We start from the raw sequence: 23,348 nt of genomic DNA, 5'->3' as shown, positions 1-23,348 counted from the left end.
CTGAAAACTACAGGGTATGGCCCAGCCAAGTGAGGGACATACTTTAGTGCATGTTGGCTAAAGCAAAGGTTAGACTCATTGCCTTCAAGCTCACTTAATGACCAATGACCAATGAATTAGTTCTAACCACTAACTTCAATGGTGAATCTGGGTTCTTAACCTATAGACTAAACTGTTATACTGTACTGTATATGCTAAATGCCCAAGTGATATGTTAAACCATTAAGGCCCTCACTATGAGAAGTTTATTTTTGTACCTCATATTTTGTATACAAATTCCTGTACCTCTACCATGTGTTCAAGGTAAGACATCCAGCAATGCTTCAGTCTATAATAAACAACTATAAGAAGGCTCAAAAAAATTATCAGAAAAAATACGTTTGATTACACAAATTATAGACTAAAGAACATAAATCACCTTAACAGATTGTGTACCCTGCAATAAAGTTTACAACCTCATTTGTTGTATAAAAACACAAGTAAGAAGAAACAACAGTAAAAACACATCTTTATGAGGAACACTTTGGGAACATTTGAAGAAAAACCTTCTGGGGATGGGGGAATGTTGCTAACATCTGCTGGCAGGGATAAAATTAAACTAATAGGGGGGAAGAGACTCACCATAAATGGAGGTTCCTCAGATTCCCGCTGGTGCAGACTCCAGATGATTGTTAGTAGAAAGATGGTGTTGTAAAAAACAAAACTCTCAGGGAGGCTCCCACAAAAGTTGCTCCTGAAAAATTAAGTCACTTTTACCAACACTCATACAATGTCTTATGGTCTTTAATAAAATTGCATGAAGTAAATGATAAGTGACAGAATATATATATACTGTATATATATATACGGGTGTCCCATAAGTTTCCATACAACGTATCACCAACGCCATTACAAGCATAACTCCAGCTGTGCTTGAACGTGTTCTTCAGCAGTGGAGGACACGCATTGAAGAATGTTTTCAACAGAATGGTAGTCATGTAGAGCATATTATATAAATAAAAATGGATTTTCATATAAAATTTATTTTTCCTATGTGTGGAAATTTATGGGACACCTTATATATATATATATATATATATATATATATATATATATATATATATATATATATATATATATATATATATATATATATATATATATATATATATATATATATATATATATATATATATATATATATATATATATATATATATATATATATATATATATATATATATATATATATATATATATATATATTATATTATATTATATTTTTATATATAATAATTATATATTATATATATATATATATATACTGTATATATGAATATTTAATCATACGGGAAATTTTGATGCAAAGGTATGAGAGGGGAGAGCAACACCAGAAATAAGACCACATCAGTCAGATGATAAAAATGAAGAAGGAAATAGTTAGTTGACTTTTGATGAGAAAACAAAATGATCATTGCACATTTATTGTCTCCGCATCAACTAAGGCATCTTTGTATAGGGACATCACTTCAGGATAATGAAAATAATATTGTCAAGAATAAATAAGATTACTGTACATTGTTTCAAGAAAAATCTAATAATTTGGTAACCCAAACTAACACTTACCCAGGGGCAAACTGCGGGTCAGATTGTACCAGTAATGATTTTAGTGAGTGCTAAACTTAGATACAAAAAATTGGATATACAGGTTGTACCTCTCTAGCCCGGCATTCTGTGGTCCGGAAACTCCAGTGGTCCGGAACGATTTTAGTTTGTCCAATAGGTAGATAGGCAGGTTTTTTTTTTTTATCTGAATTATTATTATTATTACAGAGTATTAAATTTTGCCCCTCAGGCCCCAATGTGGGTCAGTGACCTATGCCCGGTGGGCTAATCCCGTAAAAAAAAAAAAACTTGGAAATTAAGGTTTGTTTATGTCCGCAGTTCGGCTGCTCTTTCTCTCTCTCTCTGCTTGTCTATACAGAGTACAACATTTAACCCTTCAATATATATGAGCAGTAAATAAGTGTTGCTTTCATATTCTTATGTAGAGTAATGATATGTTTTCACATGTGCACACTTACATGCTCGCACTCTTTTTTACCATTAATGGTTAGCTACTTATATTGTTCCATTTATTAACATTAAATAACATTACAGGTACTTCAAACAACCATATTAATTTGCTTACATTAATTTTACTACAGCTAAAATCAGGGTCTTATTTTCTTCAGTTTTATATGTAGAATCAGTCAGTCACTGGTTTTGTAATCACTTGAAAAACAATGCTGTGTCATTTCCTCGTGTGTTTTAATATTCTACATATTATTAATGAATTGTATTGCTCATTTTGCACACATAAACATTAATTCAATAAAAAAGACATTCAGTAAAAACAATAATGAATCTTTTGTACATAAGAAAGGCGCTGTTTACACTATTATGCACGTCGTCTGCCGTTGGCGGCCATTCAAACCCGTCGAAATTCAAGTTTCTGCGACAAAATTTGTATTTATTTATTTTTTGTGTGTTCCAATAAAATCGTTAGTATATTAAAAACTCGCGAAATTTGACAAGCTACTATACGACATTTAACCCTTCAATATGTCTTCAAAGAAACCATGATGCAGAGAAAGTGGTGCTAGTGCTTCCAAGCATAAGCACAAGTCACTATCTATCCAGGAAAAGGGTGAATTTCCATGGTCCGGCACCGGTCAGGTCCCGAGGTTGCCGGACTAGAGAGGTACAACCTGTACTTTATAGTGGTTATTTACCACTTTGTTTGCTGCTTATATCTTAACTACTGTACGTATTGTACTATCACCAGCGCCATAATAAATGAAGAAAAACCCTGAGGATCAGCCACTGCGGTGTAATATTCAGCAATTTATTAGGTGGTGGCTGCTTGCAAAAGTACAATGGTGTTTTCAGATGTTGGACAAATAACCAGATGGTAGATGAAGGGTAGTTTTCCTAATATATGGTTTTCTTTATTACAATTTAGCATAAGTGAAGATCTACTGTAATAATTATTGCACATCAGTAAACTCCATATATTACAGTACCAAGAAATATTCATGACCAGTGTAATACAGAGCAGCCTTAGGAAGTATTTTCAATAAATATTGGCCCACAGACTCATCAAGGTGAACTTTTCACATTCATGAAAAATAAGAATCAAGAAAGAATTGGATTATGAATAAATATAAAAATACAAGAGCAGCAGCATACAAGAGAAACGTTGGCAGAGGAGTGAGTCAGTTTACTGATAGACTCACCTTTGTCAAAATTATTATATGCTTTACTGTAAACAAATAGCAAAAAATATTTCCTTTTGATGATGGTAATAATCCATATGGTGAGACCATGATGACTAACAGTATAAAATAATGTATAATTCACAGAAAAACAGAGGAAAAAAGGAAGAAATTATGTCACAATGACTGCTACATGCATGCTGTGCTGTATGTGCTACCTGAGCCATGTGGTGGGAAACAGTGAAACACACAACTACTAAGAACATGCAACTCAAAACATTCATTATTTATTTCGAATGCTGTAGAAGCTAATTTTTCCCACATCCTTAAGAAATGGAGGTTTAATCCTCAGATCTTTTTTGCTTGCCTAGTCCATATTCAACAGCCTACTTTAATAGGGAGAAATTTACTAGGGCTCCCTTGAGCTCTTTGGCTGAGCCCTTAGGCCCAAATTCAGAATGGTAGTTTGACCCTGGAATCTGAGCTTGGCTCAGGCGTGCAAATCGAGTTCCTCGATCCGAGGTTTTCTGCAGTGCATTACCCATACTCAGAACACCGGCTTGAACCCAGGACGGGGTAATCTGTTGCATTTTCTTCAATTCCAAGCAAGGATTCGAACACTGAAATTCCAGCCAATCACGTTTCAGTTGCACCATTACAACAGCCAATCACCATCAACAAGTTTTTATGGAGGAGGAGAAATCTCTCCTTGCACATCATTAGTTGCTTTTGTCACTATAATTACAATCAAATTATGATCACATTATAATGATTTATGGTACAGGTACCGTGTTACAACCTGGCTGTGTTGTTATATGGTAAAGAAATTCAAAACAATTACATACATATTGGAGATATAGTTCTGCATAATCCAGGACAGGTGTCAATAATCAAAACCAAAGCAGGATGAATCAATGAAGGGTGTAGTAACCTGGCAAGGTTCGGTTAGATTTCTTTCTGTTCTATTAACCCCACTTTCCTTTATTAACACATTAAAATCAAAACGCACGCAGCATTGATTCAATTATATTGAAAATACATCAAAATATTTTCCTGAAAACACTCAACATAAAGAAGCATCAGCGTTCTTTACATTTACCCGCTTGATCCTCATGGACCCTAAAGCAAAGTGTTGTAACACATTACCATAACTCATTCAGTAACCAGCATCTTTCTTACCTGGAAACTCTTCATTGCGAAGAATCTCAAAGCAATCATCAGCTGATGAATGGGAGGTTGAGGTGAACCAGCAACAGGTCTGTCAAGTAGATGCTCCATATCATGGAAAATATTAAGGAAATCTCCCTTGCTGAACCTATATGGTTGTCTGAATTGTGTCATCATAAAAACTTATAGGATTTTGCCTATCTTTATCAGTCTTCTCTTACAAAAATTTCCAATCTGATGATATCGCCAAAAAGCGCGTGCTGTCAAAATTCATACCGACTTGCTATCTCGAATGACTGGATTAATGCGAGGATCGACAAATCCGATCTCAAACCCGGTTTGAATCTTTGTTGGCTCAAGCCAGCATTCTGAATACCGAAAATCTTTAGTCTTTGTGTGATCCTTTGCTTAGACCTTCATGTGGTTTCAAACTAGAGTTCTGAATTCAGACCTTAAGGTCTACCAGGGGTGATCTGTCAATTCTTATCTAACCCTGTCTTCAAACTCTGCACAGCACACCTCAAATATGCTGATGTTGCCCTCCTCCACTGGGAAAGAGTTGGGGTAAAGGTTGGAAGTCTGCTTTGAACCAGTGTCTGGCTAACCAGTAACCACCATACCACAGAGCTGGCCCCATCCTTCGTTTACTCAAGGTTTGATCACAAAAAAAAAATAATAATAATAATAATAATATTAATAATAAAAAAATAATAATTACAGCGCAAACACACACACTAGTCTCGTTTTTCACCGATCAATTAAACCATGGAGGTCGGCGATATACTAAAAGCGTAGCTAAAATAACAGAACATATGGGATTAATTGAAATAGAGACTGGCCGACCCCCAGACTACCTTTTTCCGACTGTCGTATGTTGTAGTAAAAATAACATCTTAATTTTATGATGGTATGCACACACAATTAATATATAAGAGAAATATCAATAATATTTGTTTTTTTAACACTTACGTTAGTAAAAGAGATGGCGGGGCACACGGGGATAACCGTTGCGAGGCAGAGGGCAGATTATTGGCCCTCACCTGTATTACTTGTATCACCTGTATCACTATCCACCACAGAGGCTAGCAGGGCCTCCTTGTCAAAACCCTCAAAGTCCATATCCTCACTATCACTATCACAAAAAACAAAACAGGTTCCTGGGCACGAGAGAGTATACATGGACACGGGAGACAATGGGACTGACGCAGTCAAGGTCATCGACTCATCGCCCCTGGTGGCAGGGCAAGCAAAGTTAAATAGACCAATCACAGCTCACGGCAGGGGGGGATGCGTGGGTGGTAAGGATACGTGGCCCAATCACATTGAAACAAACGTCATCTGACATCAGCGGTGACGTATGAGCGACCTAATACGCAGCTTGTCCGCACCGCTTCCCGCGTAAATTCAGGAATGTACCACATAACTAATAATTTTGCGGCGTCTGGACAGGTGCAGCGTAAATGACCAACTTGGCGTATAAAATCGCGTAAACCGAGACTATACTGTATATATATTGATTTAAGGCCAATTTTGGGGATTTTTAGGAGGGTTTCTGACTTTATGCATTTTTTGGCTTTACTTTGTATGTACTTTTTCTGTGAGTTGGAACCAATTGTGTTCGATATTCGAGGGACCACTGTACAGGCATTATTTTTGCATTTTCGATTTACGACAGGCAGGCAGGCAGGCAGTCCCCGACTTCACACGGGGTTATGAAATCCAGGTCGTAAGTCGAATTGGTCCTAAGTCGAAAATGCGAAAATAATACATAGAAAATCTGAAATGGGTGTCTCTTTTTCTTCTCAGCACCACAAAACTCTCACTTTTAAGCTTTCCAGCCATTTTAAAGGGAATTACAAACGAAAATTTTGTCAGTACACAGTGCAATCACTAACGTCGGTACTAGAAAATACGTAATTTGAAAAATATTTTATATGACCATGGCGGTTGTATGTCCGGGTTGTCGTAAGTCAAGCATGTCGTAAGTCTAGGAGTACCTGTACTGAATATATACAGTATGTCCTCGCTTATAGTCGTCCATGTTGTTTGGTACTATGTCGCTGAACTTTAGACCAAAATTTTGTTTAACGTCCCGGTAATCCAATACTACGTCTTTTGCGAGGCCGTCACGGACTACTTTCTACAGTGCATCACCCGCTCTTGTGTGGCAGACTACGCTCTCTCGGCTCAGCTGCCCTCACTTGCGGAAAATCACAGCGTCCCCAAGCAACGCCAAGCCAGTCTCTGTTACGACTTCACATCATTCATGTGTGCATAAGTGTTTTTGTTCTAAAACTGTACTCTAAACATTCGAAATGGCTTCCAAGCACCCATCAAGTGCTACTGATGCTAGAATAGGAATAGTGATGAGGCAACGTAACCATTACCCATGCTCTGAAAATGGATGTACTGTATTAACCCAATTTGAAAAAGGGGAACGTGCTGTGGACATAACCGCTGTGCTTGGTTTAACCCCACAACAGTGCGTACTATCCAGACCAACGCTGACAAGATTAAGGTTAGTGCTAGAAGTGGTTCTTCTCTGAGTGCTACTAAGACCCCTCGTACTAGAAGCACTGTGATAGAGAAGGTGGAAAAAATGCCGGCAATGTGGATGGAGGTCCAGAATCAACGTAATGCCCATGTGAGCCTTTTGGTTATCCAACATAAGGCCAGATCCTTGTTTGACGACTTAAAGGCAGAAGAGGGTGAAGGATCGAAGGAAGAGACCTTTATGGCCAGCCGAGGATGGTTTTAATGATTTAAGCGTCATTATAACTTCCACAACATAAAGATGACTGCTGAAGCTGCCAGTTCAGATATGGTTGCTGCCGAGACATTCCCGCCAGAATTCAAACGGATTATCCAGCAAGTTGGCTATTCACTGAAGCAAGTCTTCAATGTGGATGAGACTGGTCTCTTTTGGAAGAGGATGCCTGAGAGGACCTATATCTTCAAGGAGGAGAAAAGAGGGCCAGGTTTTAAAGCGGTAAAAGACACTTGACGCTGCTGCTTGGTGCGAACACTGCCGACGACTTCAAGCTGAAGCCTATGCTGATTTCTCACTCTGCCAACCCACTGGCCCTGAAAGGTTACTCTAAGGATCACCTTCCTGTCATTTACAAGGCAAACAAAAAGGCATGGATAACCGGCGCCATATTTAGCCAGTGGTTAACGTGTACGCCGTCCCAGCAATGAAGGAATACTGTGCCAAGGAGAACCTTATAACTTTAAAATTCTTCTGATCCTTGACAATGCTCCAGCTCATCCTCCAAATCTTGACAACTTGCATCACAGTGTAAAAGTTGTATTCCTGCCTCCCAACACGACAGCACTGATGCAACCTATGGACCAAGGAGTCATCGCCGCATTCAAGGCGTATTATTTACACCATACCATGGCCCAGCTGCTCAAGGCTACAGACAGAAAATAAACCAACGATCTGAGAGTCCACCGCTGGTTGCTCCTCCTCCGTTGTTGTTTGCTCCTCCTCGGCTGCCGGCTGTTGTGAAGAAGCTCCTGCCATCCATCGACAAAAAATATGAATCCAGTGTTGACTGCTTGGTGCTACTCTTCGTCTCCTTATAGATCTCGGTGTAACAACCAAGACTGTCCTCAATGCTGCTTTGAACCTTATGAGCTACGTTCTATCGATGTTCTACTGTTCAGTACAGTACTGTATATGAATTTTTATAGGAACTGAATAGTAAATGATACATATTTACAAGAATGTAAGACTGAAATTAATATGATCCCTTCACCTAAAATATTAACACACTCAGACCCTGCCTCAGGGTCTGGAGTATAGTACAACATGCCCTTAAAAAAATTTCACGGAGTTTAGGTTCTCAAAATGCCCGCGAATCGCCAAAATCCGTGAATAACATTTGCTGACCGGGAGGGGAGGGGGGGATTTTTACATTCTTACACGTGTACAAGGTAATGTATACAGTCACTCCTCGACTTTCGACATATTCAACTTACGACAACCCGGACATACGACGGCCATGGTTGTATAAAATATTTTTCACATTACGTATTTTTGAGTCCCGACGTTAGTTATCGAGCTGTGTACTGACAAAATTTTCATTTGTAATTCCCTTTAAAATGGCTGGCAAGTGTAAAAGTGAGAGTTCTCGCAGTGCTGAGAAGAAAAAGAGACACCCATTTTAGAATTTCTATGTATTATTTTCGCCTTTTCGACTTACAACCTGGTCGTTGGGACGGAACCCCGTCATAAGTCAAGGAGTGACTGTATTCCCTTTATGTGTTTGCCCATAGGACAATTATTTCTTTTACCTGTATTGTATATACAGTGGTCCCTCAATTAACGATCACAATTGGTTCCACAGAGTCGTTTGTTAACCGAAAATTTTGTTAACTGAATCTATTATTTCAATGGGATATTAGGTAATTGGTTCCAACCCACAGAAAAAGTACATACAAAGTAAAGGCAAAAAATGCAAAATCAGAAACACTCCTAAAAATCCCCTAAATCGACCTTAAATCAGTAAGTATGTATGTATATATATATGTTTCAGCTGCACATCTCTCAGTGAGCACTCAGTCTGTACCTCAACCCCTGAGGATGTGAATTCACACAAAGCGCTTGGGAACTCGTGGTTTTCTCTTCCTTGTGGTTATCAGCATATACCCAGATCACGCCAAGACCACAGTGATTTCATTTTGCATATATATATATATATATATATATATATATATATATATATATATATATATATATATATATATATATATATATATATATATATATATATATACTGTATATATATATATATATATATATATATATATATATATATATATATATATATATATATATATATATATATATATATATATATATATACTGTATATATATATATATACTGTATATATATATATACCGTATATATATATATATATATATATATATATATATATATATATATATATATATATATATATATAACTCTTAAATCACTACTGTAATGTGATGCAGGTGATTAATTTTTATCTCTTGTGCAGAATATATGACGTTTATATTCAAATTATTTGCTGTCTTGCAAGGATTCCAGCAATGCAAATTATATTCTCCTAACTTTAGTCTGAGATATTATATAAGATAAAAACTGTAAGCCTAAAACCCTGGCTGGGGGAGGAGGAGGGAGGGGTGGTGAGGTAATATGTTTGACAGTTGGCAATGAAGGTCTAATGTGTGTTTATTTATCTGTCCTTAAGAGTGACTAAGCTTTTTTCTTATAAAATGCCACTGAAATGACCGGGGAGAATATAATTTACATTGCTGGGATTATTGTAAGATAGTGATTACTTGTCATTTGAATATAAACAAGCTATAGTTTGCATTAGACAAAAATCTTAGTAATCATTTTGTACATTATTTTGAGTACATGTACAGTACAGCTGTGCCCTTAGGACAGTGTGTGCAGGTAAATGAGTAAAAATAAATGAATGAAGTTACATATATCGAGCCAAAAATATTACTTGAAAAACTTTATGTAGACAGAGCTTGGATGGCTAAAATTTAGAATGATCAATAATTTTAATATAAAAATGAAAAAATATTCAAGAACACAACTTTCTTGATATTTACTCCACTGGAAACGAATGTAAACACAGAACCGATTACTGTATTGGCGGACTAGCCTATCAGCTAATCAGCTGATGCACACAACAAAGCGTGTTTCTCCTAAGGCTTTCGTTAATCGAAGTTTTGTTCACTAATGGAACTGAAAATCCTTATGGGAACCAATTTGTTAACCGAAATTTCGTTAATTGAACCGTTCGTTAATCAAGGGACCACTGTATATGTTTGTGTGTGTGTGTGTGTGTGTGTGTGTGTGTACACACACACAAAACATACAAATAATTAATAATGGGAAAATCCTCTCACAAATAATCAGAAAAAATTATTAAAAATGTTGAGTCTACCCTCAAGACCACACTGTACTTTATTAATAACAAAGCATGGAGTAGACTTGAGGGTAGACTCAAAATTTTAATAAATTTTGTTCTGATTATTTGTGAGAGAATTTTCCCATTATTATTTATTTGCATATGTTTTGCGTGTGTGTCTATACACACACACATACAATACAGGTAAAGGATATTACTGTCTGTAGAACGAATGGCTCCCTGTCCTGGCCGCGTAAATGTCGGCAACTTTCAAACTACCCTTAGACATTCTTGGGTATATCCAGGGTGTCATCCACGAATAATAGAGGACCGCGAAATAAAAATCTGAAAATTATCCGGGCGTACTTTAAGTAAATTAGTGGGATACTTCTCACACATGCTCTGTATTGCTCGCTATTCTGTCCTGGGTTCAATCCCTAGCACAGGACAAATGTGAGAAGTATTTTATCCAAATATGACCCTACCAAACATTGCAGGTTTTCTCTGGGCACAGACTATGCCATGTGTACTCCCCTAGATAATTCCTACAGTGAAGGGCCTATACATACCCAGGAATTGCCAACAATGTATAAATGACTGTCCAAACGGCTAGTAAAATAACAAGTAGCAAAGAGTAGATCTATATACAGTACCTCTGGTGGCTTTGCTAATGGGACTCTCCATATATCAAATGGTATTTTAAAGTTTGCATACCCATGATACAGTATATACTGTATTTTCATATACTACTGTACAGTATGCAGAAATACTACAGTACTCTTGGTTACAAATGGAGTGCACAGAGAAATCATTAAACAGCCACATGAAAACACAGACATATAGTGCCTGTACTATGGTATAAACTACTTACCTATGATAGTTTACTACTGTACTGTATTACTCAATGGAAATAAAAATATATAAACAAATGGAGTTTTATAGATTTTATTGAATGTCTACAAGCCAAAAGAGAAAAAATGGTTTTCCAGACAACAACCAAAAAAGCTATAACCAAAGTAAAAACAAATACATGACACAATAGCACAATACTGAAGCATTAGCTAGACACTGAAACACTAGTCAAAACTGGGTGTGTCATTTACCATACTGTGAGTATCAGGTGTGCGAAGAATATTCCCTGTGAATGGAAGTAAAATTATCAGCAATAATAAAACATACACTTGAGTACCTATCTGCTAATGAAATGGTGGTAATTATCAGTTACTATACATTGTATAATGGTAACAATAAAAATTTTTACTGTAAAGTCCACTCCACATCATTAAGTTGATTAACAATAATTAATTAGTGAGATTTATAATGACATGAAATGGAGGAACTCTTGAGCTCATAGCTGCCCTCTGTACTGGCGTGACAATTCCAAACATTTATACTGTCGCTATATTAATTGTGATATTATACAGTACCACACAATATTTACAATTTTCCTATTAAATCCTTTCAGAACTTATTCCTCACACAAAGCTCTACAAGTAATAAAGTGATACCAGGTATATACTCAACATAACTGAATGCATTATCTATTTTGTTATGGGAAGTTTATGAAAATTATATGAATTCAGTCCACACCTCACAGGCTCCCAGATATAAAACATGGCAAGCATTAGCAATAGTCTTAATGACTTTGAAATAAGCATTAGCTTTTAACTGATTCAATAAATGATTCATACCTAACTGATCATCACTCATTTGTACAGTATACAATATATAGAATAAGTCAAACTTAACCAACAAATTTAGAGTTGAATCACAAAGTCCCATTTTATGATTAAGAGGAAAAATGGCTGGTGATTAATGCAGGTTCTTAGATTCATGTGACAAACTGTGGTAGAAGTGCTGCTTAAAACCTCAAACAGCTATTTGGCCACACCGTACCTGAATATTACAATTCAAGTGTCATGAGGGTCATGTCATGTTGCGTCTCTGTAATGAATCATGTTGACATTTGGGCCTTCAATGTTGAGTGACAGAAATTGGACAGTGCATTCATAAGATAATCAAGATCGTCTTCGTGTAGTGAATGTGTAAACTGATGTAGCATTTTTGCTGTTATTTGCATTTAAAGAATTAAATATTCTTTGTCCTTGACCAGAGCTAGGCTGTGTGGGTACAACAGTAAAATCATTGTCAAATCCCAAGATTTATACAGAAAATTTAAATTACCGGTAGGCACAACCATGGCTGTGATCAACTTTCTATAGGACAATCAGAGTATAGTACAGGTAAACCTTGAGATACGATGGGGTTAGGTTCCTGAAAAACCCATCGCTAGGTGAATTATTGTAAATAGGGAGCATTATAATATGGGGTTCAATGGGATATGTTCCCAGCCAGTCCCCAAATACACATGTATCACTGACAAAAAAATTCCTACAATACTACTATCAGTACAAAACAACTAAACAACACTCACCACATACTGAAGAATAAGTCTGGCCATCATCACATGTCCCCTTCGAGGCTAATGGGACTCTTGCAGGTGGAGTGGGAATGTCACTCTGACTCCCACACAGCCTCTGGGGAGTCTCATGCTGCTTAACAATGTCAAGCTTAACCTCACAGACACAATTGTCTTGGATGCCTTGGCCTTCCCAGACATTTTCAAAGTTACTCTGCTCATTTCCCAGTCACAAAAATATACCAAAAGCACGTGTCACAAAAACAGAGCGAACAATGATAACAAAAACAATGATAGCAGCCGACACTGCTCACATTTTCTAAACAACCTTAGTCACAAAAACAGAGAAAATAACACTTTACAGTCACCATAACACAGTTCAATCTAATTGTTAGTGCTGTCCTCTCACTATATAAAAAAACACCGATGATAAGTACAATGTACGATGCTGGCCGATAATCATGGAGCCATGCAATGGCGGGTTTACGATCAACAAAGAACCAAACACAAGGCTGTAGTGCGCGGGTTGGCCGTGTGGCGGCGCGTGGTTAGACTTATAAGTGAAGGTAGAGATGTGTCATGCATAGGATACAACATTGTTTCCTTTTAAAACGTCACTGACTTGATGTAGAAAAATATAATTTGCATTGCTGGAATCCTTGCAAGACAGCGATTAATTTGGGCATACAGTATACAAACTACAGTTTACACTAAAGATAAAAAAAAAAAAATCCAACCAATGGATATCGATGGATATCAATGGCTATTCGATGAATATCATTAAAGCGGTTATTTTGATCATACGGTAAAAAGCGAGATGGTCTTAATTTATGACCGTCTTTAAAGCGGAATATAGCTTCTAGGGATATCATATCTCAAGGTTTACCTGTATTGCGCCTTCAGCTAGGACAGTTCATAGTGAAAACAGTGGCTGCTGTGGAAACTTAAAAATAATTGAAGTAGAAAAAAAATGGGAGGAAGCAGCAGGCTTGAGTGCCTGGAAGTAATAGAGAAACAATATTGGTGTTATAAAGAAAGGGTTGTCAATGTCAAGAAATGTAAGAGGATGCACCTGGGTCGTACCAACAGTAAGGAGGTGTACCACATGTGTCAATGGGACGAAGAAACAGCATTAATAGAGATCAAATATGAAAAGGTACTGGATGTGTATATTAACAATGAACTGAAGTCCTCAGGCCAATATGAGAAGGTGAATCAAGAAACTAAGCTAGTAGACCTTATAAGGTCGTTCAGATATCTAGATGGTCCATCCCTCAGAACGCTCTTCACGAGTGAGGTGCTTCCCCATTTGGAGTATACTACTGTCACCCTGCTGGTCCCCAAGATATGCTTGAGACTGTCAGTTAATTAAAAATGTCAAAAGGAGGGCCACCAGACTGGTGCCAGTGATATGGCACATCAGTTATCGGGAGAGATTAGAGCGCCTGCAATTGTCTAACTTATACTACAAACGGGCAAGGGGGGACCTAATTGAGGTGGCTAAACATCTCAAAGGGCACTACTCAGCTGAGTGCCCATACCTGGAAGTGGCGGATGCCCACCCCACAAGGAGTCACAGCTCAAGGTTGAAAAAGTCCAGAAACCTGTGAGGACTAACTTTTCCAAGTGAGAATTGTGAACGCTTGGAAACAACCTGCCAGACAGTGTTGTGACGGCACCGAGTGTGAGCTCTTTCAAGACCATAGTTGACCAACACTGGAGCAGGTTCAGATACATCCTGGAGCAAGTGCATGTCCAATACTTGCCAACAGTGTGTAACAGAGATATGACCGATCACTCAAGCAGCTCATGAGCCAATCAGTGGCGAAGAGGATAAAAGTATAAGTAAAAAAGTAAGAGAGTAAAGGTAAATGTGGAGGAAACCACTCGTGCCAGAAGGACTTATGGAACTGCAAAAATTATCGGGAAATGTTATTTGGATGATACCGAGCAATAAAATTGAATTGACAACATTGTAGTATTTTATATATATATTTTCTTGTTGGTCTATCCTTTGATCATAAATTACTGTACTTGTTATTGGGCAGGGCATGAAAAAAGGAGGAAATAACAGGGTAAAAACACTATGAACACTGATCATATGACAGTACAGTAACTTCACGTCTCTATATCCTTTGTAAGCGAAGAAATAAATAATTTACCGTAATTACGGTGCTGTCGAATCTCCCACGGCGACCATGTTTTAGTTCACATCATCTGCTAGGCAGCAGGGTTCGCAGTCTTTGTTTATATGTCAAGAAACCAACGACTATCTTATTGGGCTTGTTTTTTAAGTTTTATACCGAATTGAAATCGTTCATTTTTTCTAGAATCTTTTGGGGGATGATAGGGTGTTGGTGGTACAGTAGTAACTTGTGTAACTCACACCAATATGTCCAGGGTTCGAGACTCGGTCCAGACACATGTGAGAAGGGTGTTATCCCGTGTGACCCTACCAAACATCACAGGTTACCTGGTCCACGGTTTCCTCCTGTACTAACACTGGATAGAGCGCCCAAATGGCTAGTAGTAAGCTGATAAGTGACAAAAATTATATATATAGATATCTTGCTTTTATTGGTACGAGATATCCAAATAAGTACTTCCTGTTTAATGTGATGGGGCTAGGAAGTTAGGCAACGTTGGGTAGGTTTCTTTGGTTGGTTAGGTCAGGTTCTTTTTTTTTTTTTTTTCTGGGAATAGCCCACCCGGGCACAGGTCATCGACCCACAATGGGGCCCGGGGGGCGAAAAAATACAAGCAAAAAGTGAAATATTGCAAGAGTATGGTTAATATACTGTATTTAGTAGTTGCCAACACCTAATTATATATTGAGTCTTATATTATAGGGATATAGAGGAAAGAAACTCGAAAAAATTTATTCTATAGCACTTCCATAGGAAATTTATGTATTTTTTAGTTATTTTCATTTTTATATGGCAGCTACTATATTTACCCCAACAATATTAGTTGTTCAATGTGGGTGGGACATTGAAGTACAGTAGAGGGAAAATCTGGGGTAAAATACTTAAAAAGAACACCAAACAAACCCTTGAAAGCCGTACCCAACGTTTCCTAACTTGTAAAAATGTTAAGAACCACTTTTGAGTTTAGGGATCCCTCACCTGAACACCGAAATCAATACCAAGATACTATAAACCGAAAACATGAATAAGGTAAACATTTTATAGTTATAAGAGTTTTACATGTTGGGGAAGGTTAGGTTAGGTTAGGTTTTCAAAAGTTTGTTTGGTGTGGTTTTTAGTATTTTGTCTCACATTTTCCCTCTACTTAAAAGCCTGTCCACTTTGAACAACCAATATTGTTGGGGTAAAAATTTAGTAGCAGTGATATAAAAATGAAAATAACTCAAAAGCTATAAATTTCCAACAGAAACATTAAAGAAAAAGAAGACTATTGATTTATATAACTATCAAATTGAACTCTGAACTATGTGAATGTTTAAAAGCTATAGACTATGGTGAGAGTTTCTCGTGCTGGGTTGGAGAGAGGCAATTTAAAGCACTAGTAGGACTGATATACAGAAGGCATTATGCTGGAGACAGAAACGATGAGACTGTTGGAAACACTAAGAAGCCAATAATACTGAAAACAAACAATTATAGTTGGTAACTTTAACTTACCAGAAATAAACTGGAAAGATTATACAGCTACTGGAGGCCCCAAAGGATAGCCCCAAAGATTCATTGACACACTAGATGACAGTTACTTCAGCATGTTCAAGAAACCACTAGAGCCAGAGGGGAAAATCAACCAAATGTACTATACTTAAACTATAACCAAAAATAATGCTACCATGGATGATATAAATATAGAGGAACCCATAAGAAATAGTGATCATGCTGTAGTAACCTTTAATGGATTAACTACATGTTAATAATAACACAAGGTCAACTCAATATAATTACTAAAAGGGAAATAACAGAATTAGAGACCATTTCAAGTTAAACTGGGAGACACTACTGGAAGGAAAAAACACCTAAAAAGACTGGGATATATTTAAAAGTACTGAATATAAGTATGAAGTCAGTGTCAGATTATATATCCCCAAAGTTATACCCAGAAATAATAAATAAACCACCATGGCTTAATACACTCAGTAAAAAATATCTTTCAGAAGGGGTCCAATGAATTTTGAAATGAACAATCCACACGCAGGGCTACCAATGCGAGGTATGCCTCATGGGCCTTTATCAAAATCCTTCATTCATGGTGTTATCTTGTTTTGTACAAGAATTGTAAAGATATTTTTTTACCGGGTGTACAAGAGCCATAAAAAACAAAAGATGTGCCTGGAATAGATTTTTGCAACATCAAATGCCGTATATATCAACAATACTGTACAGGGTACACCAAAGAAAGATAAAACTAGAAAAACAATAAGAAAAATGAAATATAATTATAAAAAAAAATGGTTGAAGATATGAAAAATAACCCTAGAGCATTTTACAAATACTGTATGCAAGTAAAAAGGGGGATGTGAAAAGCCCAACATGTAACCAAGAAAAACAGATGGCACACTAACAAACTGATTTAGAGACTGCTGAGGAGCTCAATAAATTGTTTCCTGACATACTAATGCTGAACTAAGTATCAGCTCAACAGTATGAAACGGAGTATCGGACCCCTGAGAATTTACATTGGCAAGTGGGAACATAAATAAATTGAAAAACATAACAATAAGAGACACATTAGTTCATAAACTACTACTGCAAAACATACACTCCAGGATCTCGAGATGGCAGCAAATGAGCTAAAGACCCCACAAACTATTTTGTTTAATAAATCTCTTCGAGAAGGAGAACTACCAGAAGATTGGAAAAATGCAATAGAAACAGCAATTCACAAGAAATGAGAAAAGAAAAAACAAAGGGTAAATGTATACAAAACTGCTATCACTATTAGCTTTTTGTTGATTTACTTTATTTTTTGCTATACAGTAAGTCCTCGCTTAACTTCGGGGTTACGTTCCTAAAAATGCGACATTATAGGAAACAACGTTAAGTGGATCAATTTTCCCCATAAGAAATAGATAAAATATGGGAGTTACGTTCCTGACCCTCCCTTTGCCCCATGAAATACATTACATGTACAGAAAATCATTGCCATTTCTATAGAAAATAATGCTTACATATACAACTACGTACTAAGTTTGTATTGGTACTCACCGATGGGCGGAGGTGGTAGAGCGAGTGTGTGGTGGGTAGTGAAGCAGAGGAGGTGGATGATAGGAGGGGAGAAGTATGGTGGGAGCGGAGGAGGAGGGTGGGGAGTCACTGAGACTCTGCGCCAAGCCGAGAGAGGGGGAGAGAGGGTGACGCACCGTGAAATATAGTCTGTGACAACGCAAAACGACGTTGTATCGGATCACCGGGACGTGAAACGAATTTTTGGTCTCTAAAGTTTAGCAAAGTAGTACCGAAACAACGTTAAGCGAGGACTTACTGTACTTATTGTTTTGATGATTTTAAGTATATTAAAAGAAACGACAACTTTCTATTATAATTTTTTGTATACTTTAGGATTTTTTTCAATTACTCTATCCTACGATCTTAAATTCCTTGTTAGTGGGCAGGGCATGAAAGATGAGGGAAATTACAGGGTAAAAACACGGCGAACACTGATCTTATGGCATTAAAATTACGTCTCTAGGTGCATTTCAAACGCTAAAACAATTTTCTTACCGTAAGTCAGTCCGGCTTCACAATTCGTACCACTACCATTCCTTGTTTCCTCTCCAATCGTATAAATTGTGTTCCATTACTCCTGATCCTTTCAATAAAATAATTACACATCTTTAACACGTGATATTTACGTGTTACAGCATCTCGTTTAGAGCATGTTGACCTCCGTTGGTTGTTTATTCTTATCGCGAATTATCAGGCCTAGTTCTTGTTTGTGACCAAGGTTTAATTAAGAACACTTATAAATGTTCCAAATGCAATATATCAAACTCTATATTAAGGTAAGTTGTTTAAGATTTTTTTTCGTTCGTGACAATAGTTAGGTAGGGTGTTCTAGGTTCTTTTGCTTACTTTGGTAGCCCAATATTACGGTAAGTTGTTTGTTTAGGGTAAATTTCGTTCGTGACAATCGTTAGGTAGGGTTTCCTAAGTTCTTTTGCCAAGTGCGATTTTGTTAAAAAATTTTGTACACACTATTAGCATAATATTAAACATATAAATGAACACGATAATGCATAGAACCTACTAGAAACTGACCTAATAGGATGGGTTTGTTAGGTTAGGTTCTAATAAGTTCTCTGCATTGTCATTTCCATTTCTGTGTTTAATAACATGCTAATACTGTAGTGTACACAAAATTTAAACCAAATCGCACATTTCCTTCTCGTGATAGTGGTTTCGTAAGCCTTTACCAAACAAAGAATTACAGACCAATATCGTCAACTTCACAAGTAGTCAAGATAATAGAGAAAATTGTAAAGGAAGCTATACTGGACTAACAACAAAGTGCCAACATTGATTTGTAGCTGGACATTCATGTTTGACAAACTTATTATAAACCTTAGAGGGTTGGACATATATGACTGATAAAAATGAAGCCTTTTATGTCATTTACCTAGAATTTAAGAAAGCACTTGATAGTGTACCACATCATAGGTTATTAAACAAATTAAACAAAATTACAAATAATGATAATGCATTAAGATGGATCTAAGGATTCTTAACCCAAAGAAAATGTGTAACAGTAAATGAAGCCAAATCTACCCAGTAAGTAGGTGAAAGTATGAAGTGGCGTTCAACAAGAATCAGTCGTTGGACCAGTTTAATTTTTTATATTTATCAACGACTTGCCAACTAATGTCCTATCAGTTTGCAAAATGTTTGCTGATGACACAATAATCTACAAGAAGACAAAGGAAGTGGCTACACTACAGGAGGACCTAGAAAGACTCAAGACCTGAACAGAAATATGAAAAGTATATTTTATTACAAAAAATTTAAAGTAATACACTATGGCCACAGAAATTTAAACCTAAATTATATTATGTGTAAAAACAATTAGGACTGTTAATAAAGAAAAGGATCTAGTCTTAATGACAAGCAATCTGAAATTTAGTGACCACATCTCAGAAATAACAAGAAAAGCTAACCAAATGTCAGGCATGATTAAAATGTTCCTTTGACTACATGTTCCTGGAAGTATTCTTAATACTACAGTATATAAAAGTTATATGAGACCGCACATAAAATATGATGTACAGGCATAATCCCCATATCTTATAAAAGATATACAGTAGATATAATAGAAAACATACAGTATAGAGAAGATTCACCCAAATTGTTCCTGGGTTAAGATATCTACCCTGAGAAGAAAGATTACACCAGCTGAAACTATCTACTGTACAGTACACTGGAAAGGAGAAGAGAGGAGATCTGATAGAAACATATAAAATATTGAATGGAATTGAAGATTTTAATTGCACACATTTCTTTCAAGAAACTTTAAATGAAACAATAGAAAATATACAAGAAACAAAGCACTAAAACTGCTAGGAAATACTTCTTCTCACAGTGAGTGGTCGACACATGAAACAAGCTTTCAAATGATACATCAAATTTAACCACAATGATAAAAAAACCAGTAAAATGACCAGAGACAAATTTAAAGGCGAGTATAATGGATGCAAACTAGTCTTGCTAATTTATAATGGCAAGTACCAACAAATACTGGTAGGAATAAATTATTTTTATTTTTCCCTTTATCTTCCTACATATGACAATATATAATTAAGTGTTGGCAACTACTAAATATAACCCGGTACAGCTAATCCCCGACTTACAATCACCCGGCCATACGACCGTGTAGTGGCTCCTCTCCCCAACAACTCCCAACTGAGCTCCGGCCGCGCGCCTACCAGCCAATCAGCGTACAGCCAGCTACGCCGAGAGACTAGGTCTATGCAGAGGACGCAGGGGTACGATGGCCGACCTAGTCTCTACCTTCAACCTTTGGTTCAGGATCAGAGCGTTTCACACCTTACGCTTAAGCCGCTGTGATTGGTCCTCTCGCTACGCTCACCCCAAATCCTGATCCTCGTAAATTGTATAAATACGGCCATGCCTGGCCAGGGAGACCATTCTACACTCGGCTACTGGACCAGCAACATCTCTCACAGCTCCTCACCACTCAGCTTCCTCAGAAACCTCCTCACCCTACGGGACCTCTGAGCAAGTTTCTCCTCACCTAGTCACTCCTAAGCACTGCGCTGTACAACAATATATATACAGAAAGCGCATTGTGAGTTTCTATCCTACCTCATTCCTGAGTGTGAGATATCTACATGTACGTACGTTTGTGAGCCCATATAAAGAGAATTGACAACTGGCCACATACAGTACGCTACAACCGTCCCAGTCGTACCAAATTTTTTCAAATTACGTATTTTCAAGTCCCGACATTAGTGATTGCGCTGTGTACTGACAAAATTTTTGTTTGTAATTCCCTTAAAATTGCTGGCAAGCTTAAAAGTGAGAGTTTTGTGGTGCTGAGAAGAAAAAGAGACACCCATTTTAAATTTTCTATGTACAGGGTACTGTATTATTTTCGCATTTTCAACTTACAACCAATTCGACTTACGACCTGGATTTAGGCCCCTAACCCTATCGTAAGTCGGGGGGGACACTGTAGTTACTATTTTTAGTTCCTGTCATCCATGGAATTTTACAAATTTAACTATTGGAATCAGTAGTTTAGACAATTCTAGGGCACTTTTCCTCTATGATGTTTCCCTCAGAAACGACTTAAATATACCCGGAGTGAGAGTTGTGAACTCTTGGAACAATCTGCCAGTGTTGTGACGGCACCGAGTGTGAGCTCTTTCAAGACCAGACTTGACCAACACTGGAGCAGGTTCAGGTACATTCAGGAGCCGGCGCATGCCCAGTACTTGCCAACAGTGCGTAACAGAGACGTGACCGATCGTCCAAGCGGCTAATGAGCCGATCGCCCAAGCGGCTAATGAGCCGATCAGTGGCGAAGAGGCTTTTTATTTTTTTAAAGGGATTAGCCCAACCGGGGACAGGTCACTGACCCACATCGGGGCCTGGGGGCAAAAATGTACTACTACTACTACTACTACTACTACTACTACTACTACTACTAATACTAATAATAATAATAATAATAATAATAATAATTCAAATAAGGAAAAATTTTAATAAATACAAAAATAAAAATAAAATAATAATAACAATAATAATAAAAATAACAACACTGCAATAATAATAAATACAAAAATGAAAAAAAAAAGATCAAGAGTGAGAAACAATATACCTGTATGTATGTTGTGTTGTCAATGGCAAGAGAAACAGTTGAGACCCTGCAATTGTGTATAAATGAGGCAGAAAGTCAGATCATCAACCTGGGACTCGGTCACAATTTTCGTGATGCCATATGGCAGCAGGGTCTACCATTAGTATAGTTAGATCAAGTCACTAGCGAGGGAAAGGTCATAGAATTGTCTAAACTACTGATTCCAATAGTTAAATTCCTAAAATTCCCAGGATGACCGAAACTTAAATAATACCGGAATCTGTACACTATATCAATACAGTACGTCCTAAACAACTGTCAGTCCTCGTTCCAAACTCTAATGAGCAGTTAACACATTTCCTCTCCATGACAACGGTGATTATTAGTAGAAACATAAAGAGACCTATAATAACACAACTTATCATTTATATCTGAGTACCTATGTTTACCTTTAAGGCAATAGAAGCATGAGGGATGTTGATCACCATGTTGACACTTGGATATCGATCACTTCACTTGGTAGTTGAGTGTTGACGTGTGGCCCTCCCGTCCCCTGAGCCTCGAGTCACACACACACACACACACACCACCGCCTACGAACCTTAAATAACCTTATGGGAAAAAATGAAATCACATCACTACCCTAAGTTAATCTGTTACTTTATTTATGTAGTTATTTATGACTATTCTTATCTGTATATAAAAGCTCCATTCAAATTCGCCTGAACTACCGTAAGTGGGATTAAGATACCCGTATATCTTAGTCTTCGCTGAATTTTTTTACATTTTTATTTTTTTTATTTTTGTGAATATTATATTTGTAACTATCAAAAATATTATACGGTACCATAAATGTGTCTCATTAATGAAAAGTATGGCTCCGCTATTCCTTCAAAGGGTTTAGGGGTGATTGATTTGTTTCACATTCAGAGCTCAGTATTACATACGGAAGAAGTGACCATTTCTTTCTTTTAAGACAAGTAGTAAAAAATACATCACTAATATCAAATATGAAAAACAGCCATGGCTGACTTGTAAGTTCCCGATTCGAATTATATTGAGCGTTATACGCAAATCAAATTACTGTACTGTAGGCTTTCACAGTCTCTCACAACTGCGTCTAGGCCCCGACTCCCGGGTTCGATATAAGGAACTCGGAGCCACTAATTGGCTCGTTAGCCGCTTGGGCGGTTGGTAACGTCCAAGGAGAGTATCAAGTTTAGAAGCTCCAAAGTTGTTGGTAGCGAAAGTCAGAGCGGGGAAGATGACAGAGGAAGGAGCAGGAGGTTAGGAAGGGTATTTAGGTCCTTTCA

At 37.2% G+C, this 23,348-nt stretch overlaps 1 protein-coding gene across 2 annotated transcripts in view; it reads right to left on the bottom strand.

Annotated features, from left to right (window-relative positions):
• LOC121861529 (type-1 angiotensin II receptor-associated protein-like) overlaps positions 1 to 22,672 on the bottom strand; it is a 32,777-nt gene extending 10,105 nt beyond the window's left edge. For both annotated transcript variants that reach the window (XR_006088040.1, XM_042359363.1), the window contains exons 1-3: positions 22,485 to 22,672; positions 11,423 to 11,457; positions 622 to 733 (exon numbers count right to left, since the gene is read on the bottom strand). Coding sequence is in view for 1 of the 2 variants with exons in the window: in XM_042359363.1 (XP_042215297.1) it covers positions 622 to 733; positions 11,423 to 11,457; positions 22,485 to 22,523 (186 nt within the window). In the remaining variant the exon portion in view is untranslated. The remainder of the gene's footprint in view (positions 1 to 621; positions 734 to 11,422; positions 11,458 to 22,484) is intronic.
• Between the last annotated feature and the right edge of the window lie 676 nt (positions 22,673 to 23,348).

Source organism: Homarus americanus, unplaced genomic scaffold, assembly GCF_018991925.1.
Source record: "Homarus americanus isolate GMGI-L3 unplaced genomic scaffold, GMGI_Hamer_2.0 scaffold24260, whole genome shotgun sequence".
In the NCBI taxonomy this organism is placed as follows: Eukaryota; Metazoa; Arthropoda; class Malacostraca; order Decapoda; family Nephropidae; genus Homarus; species Homarus americanus.
This window is presented reverse-complemented; position numbering and strand designations above follow the sequence as displayed.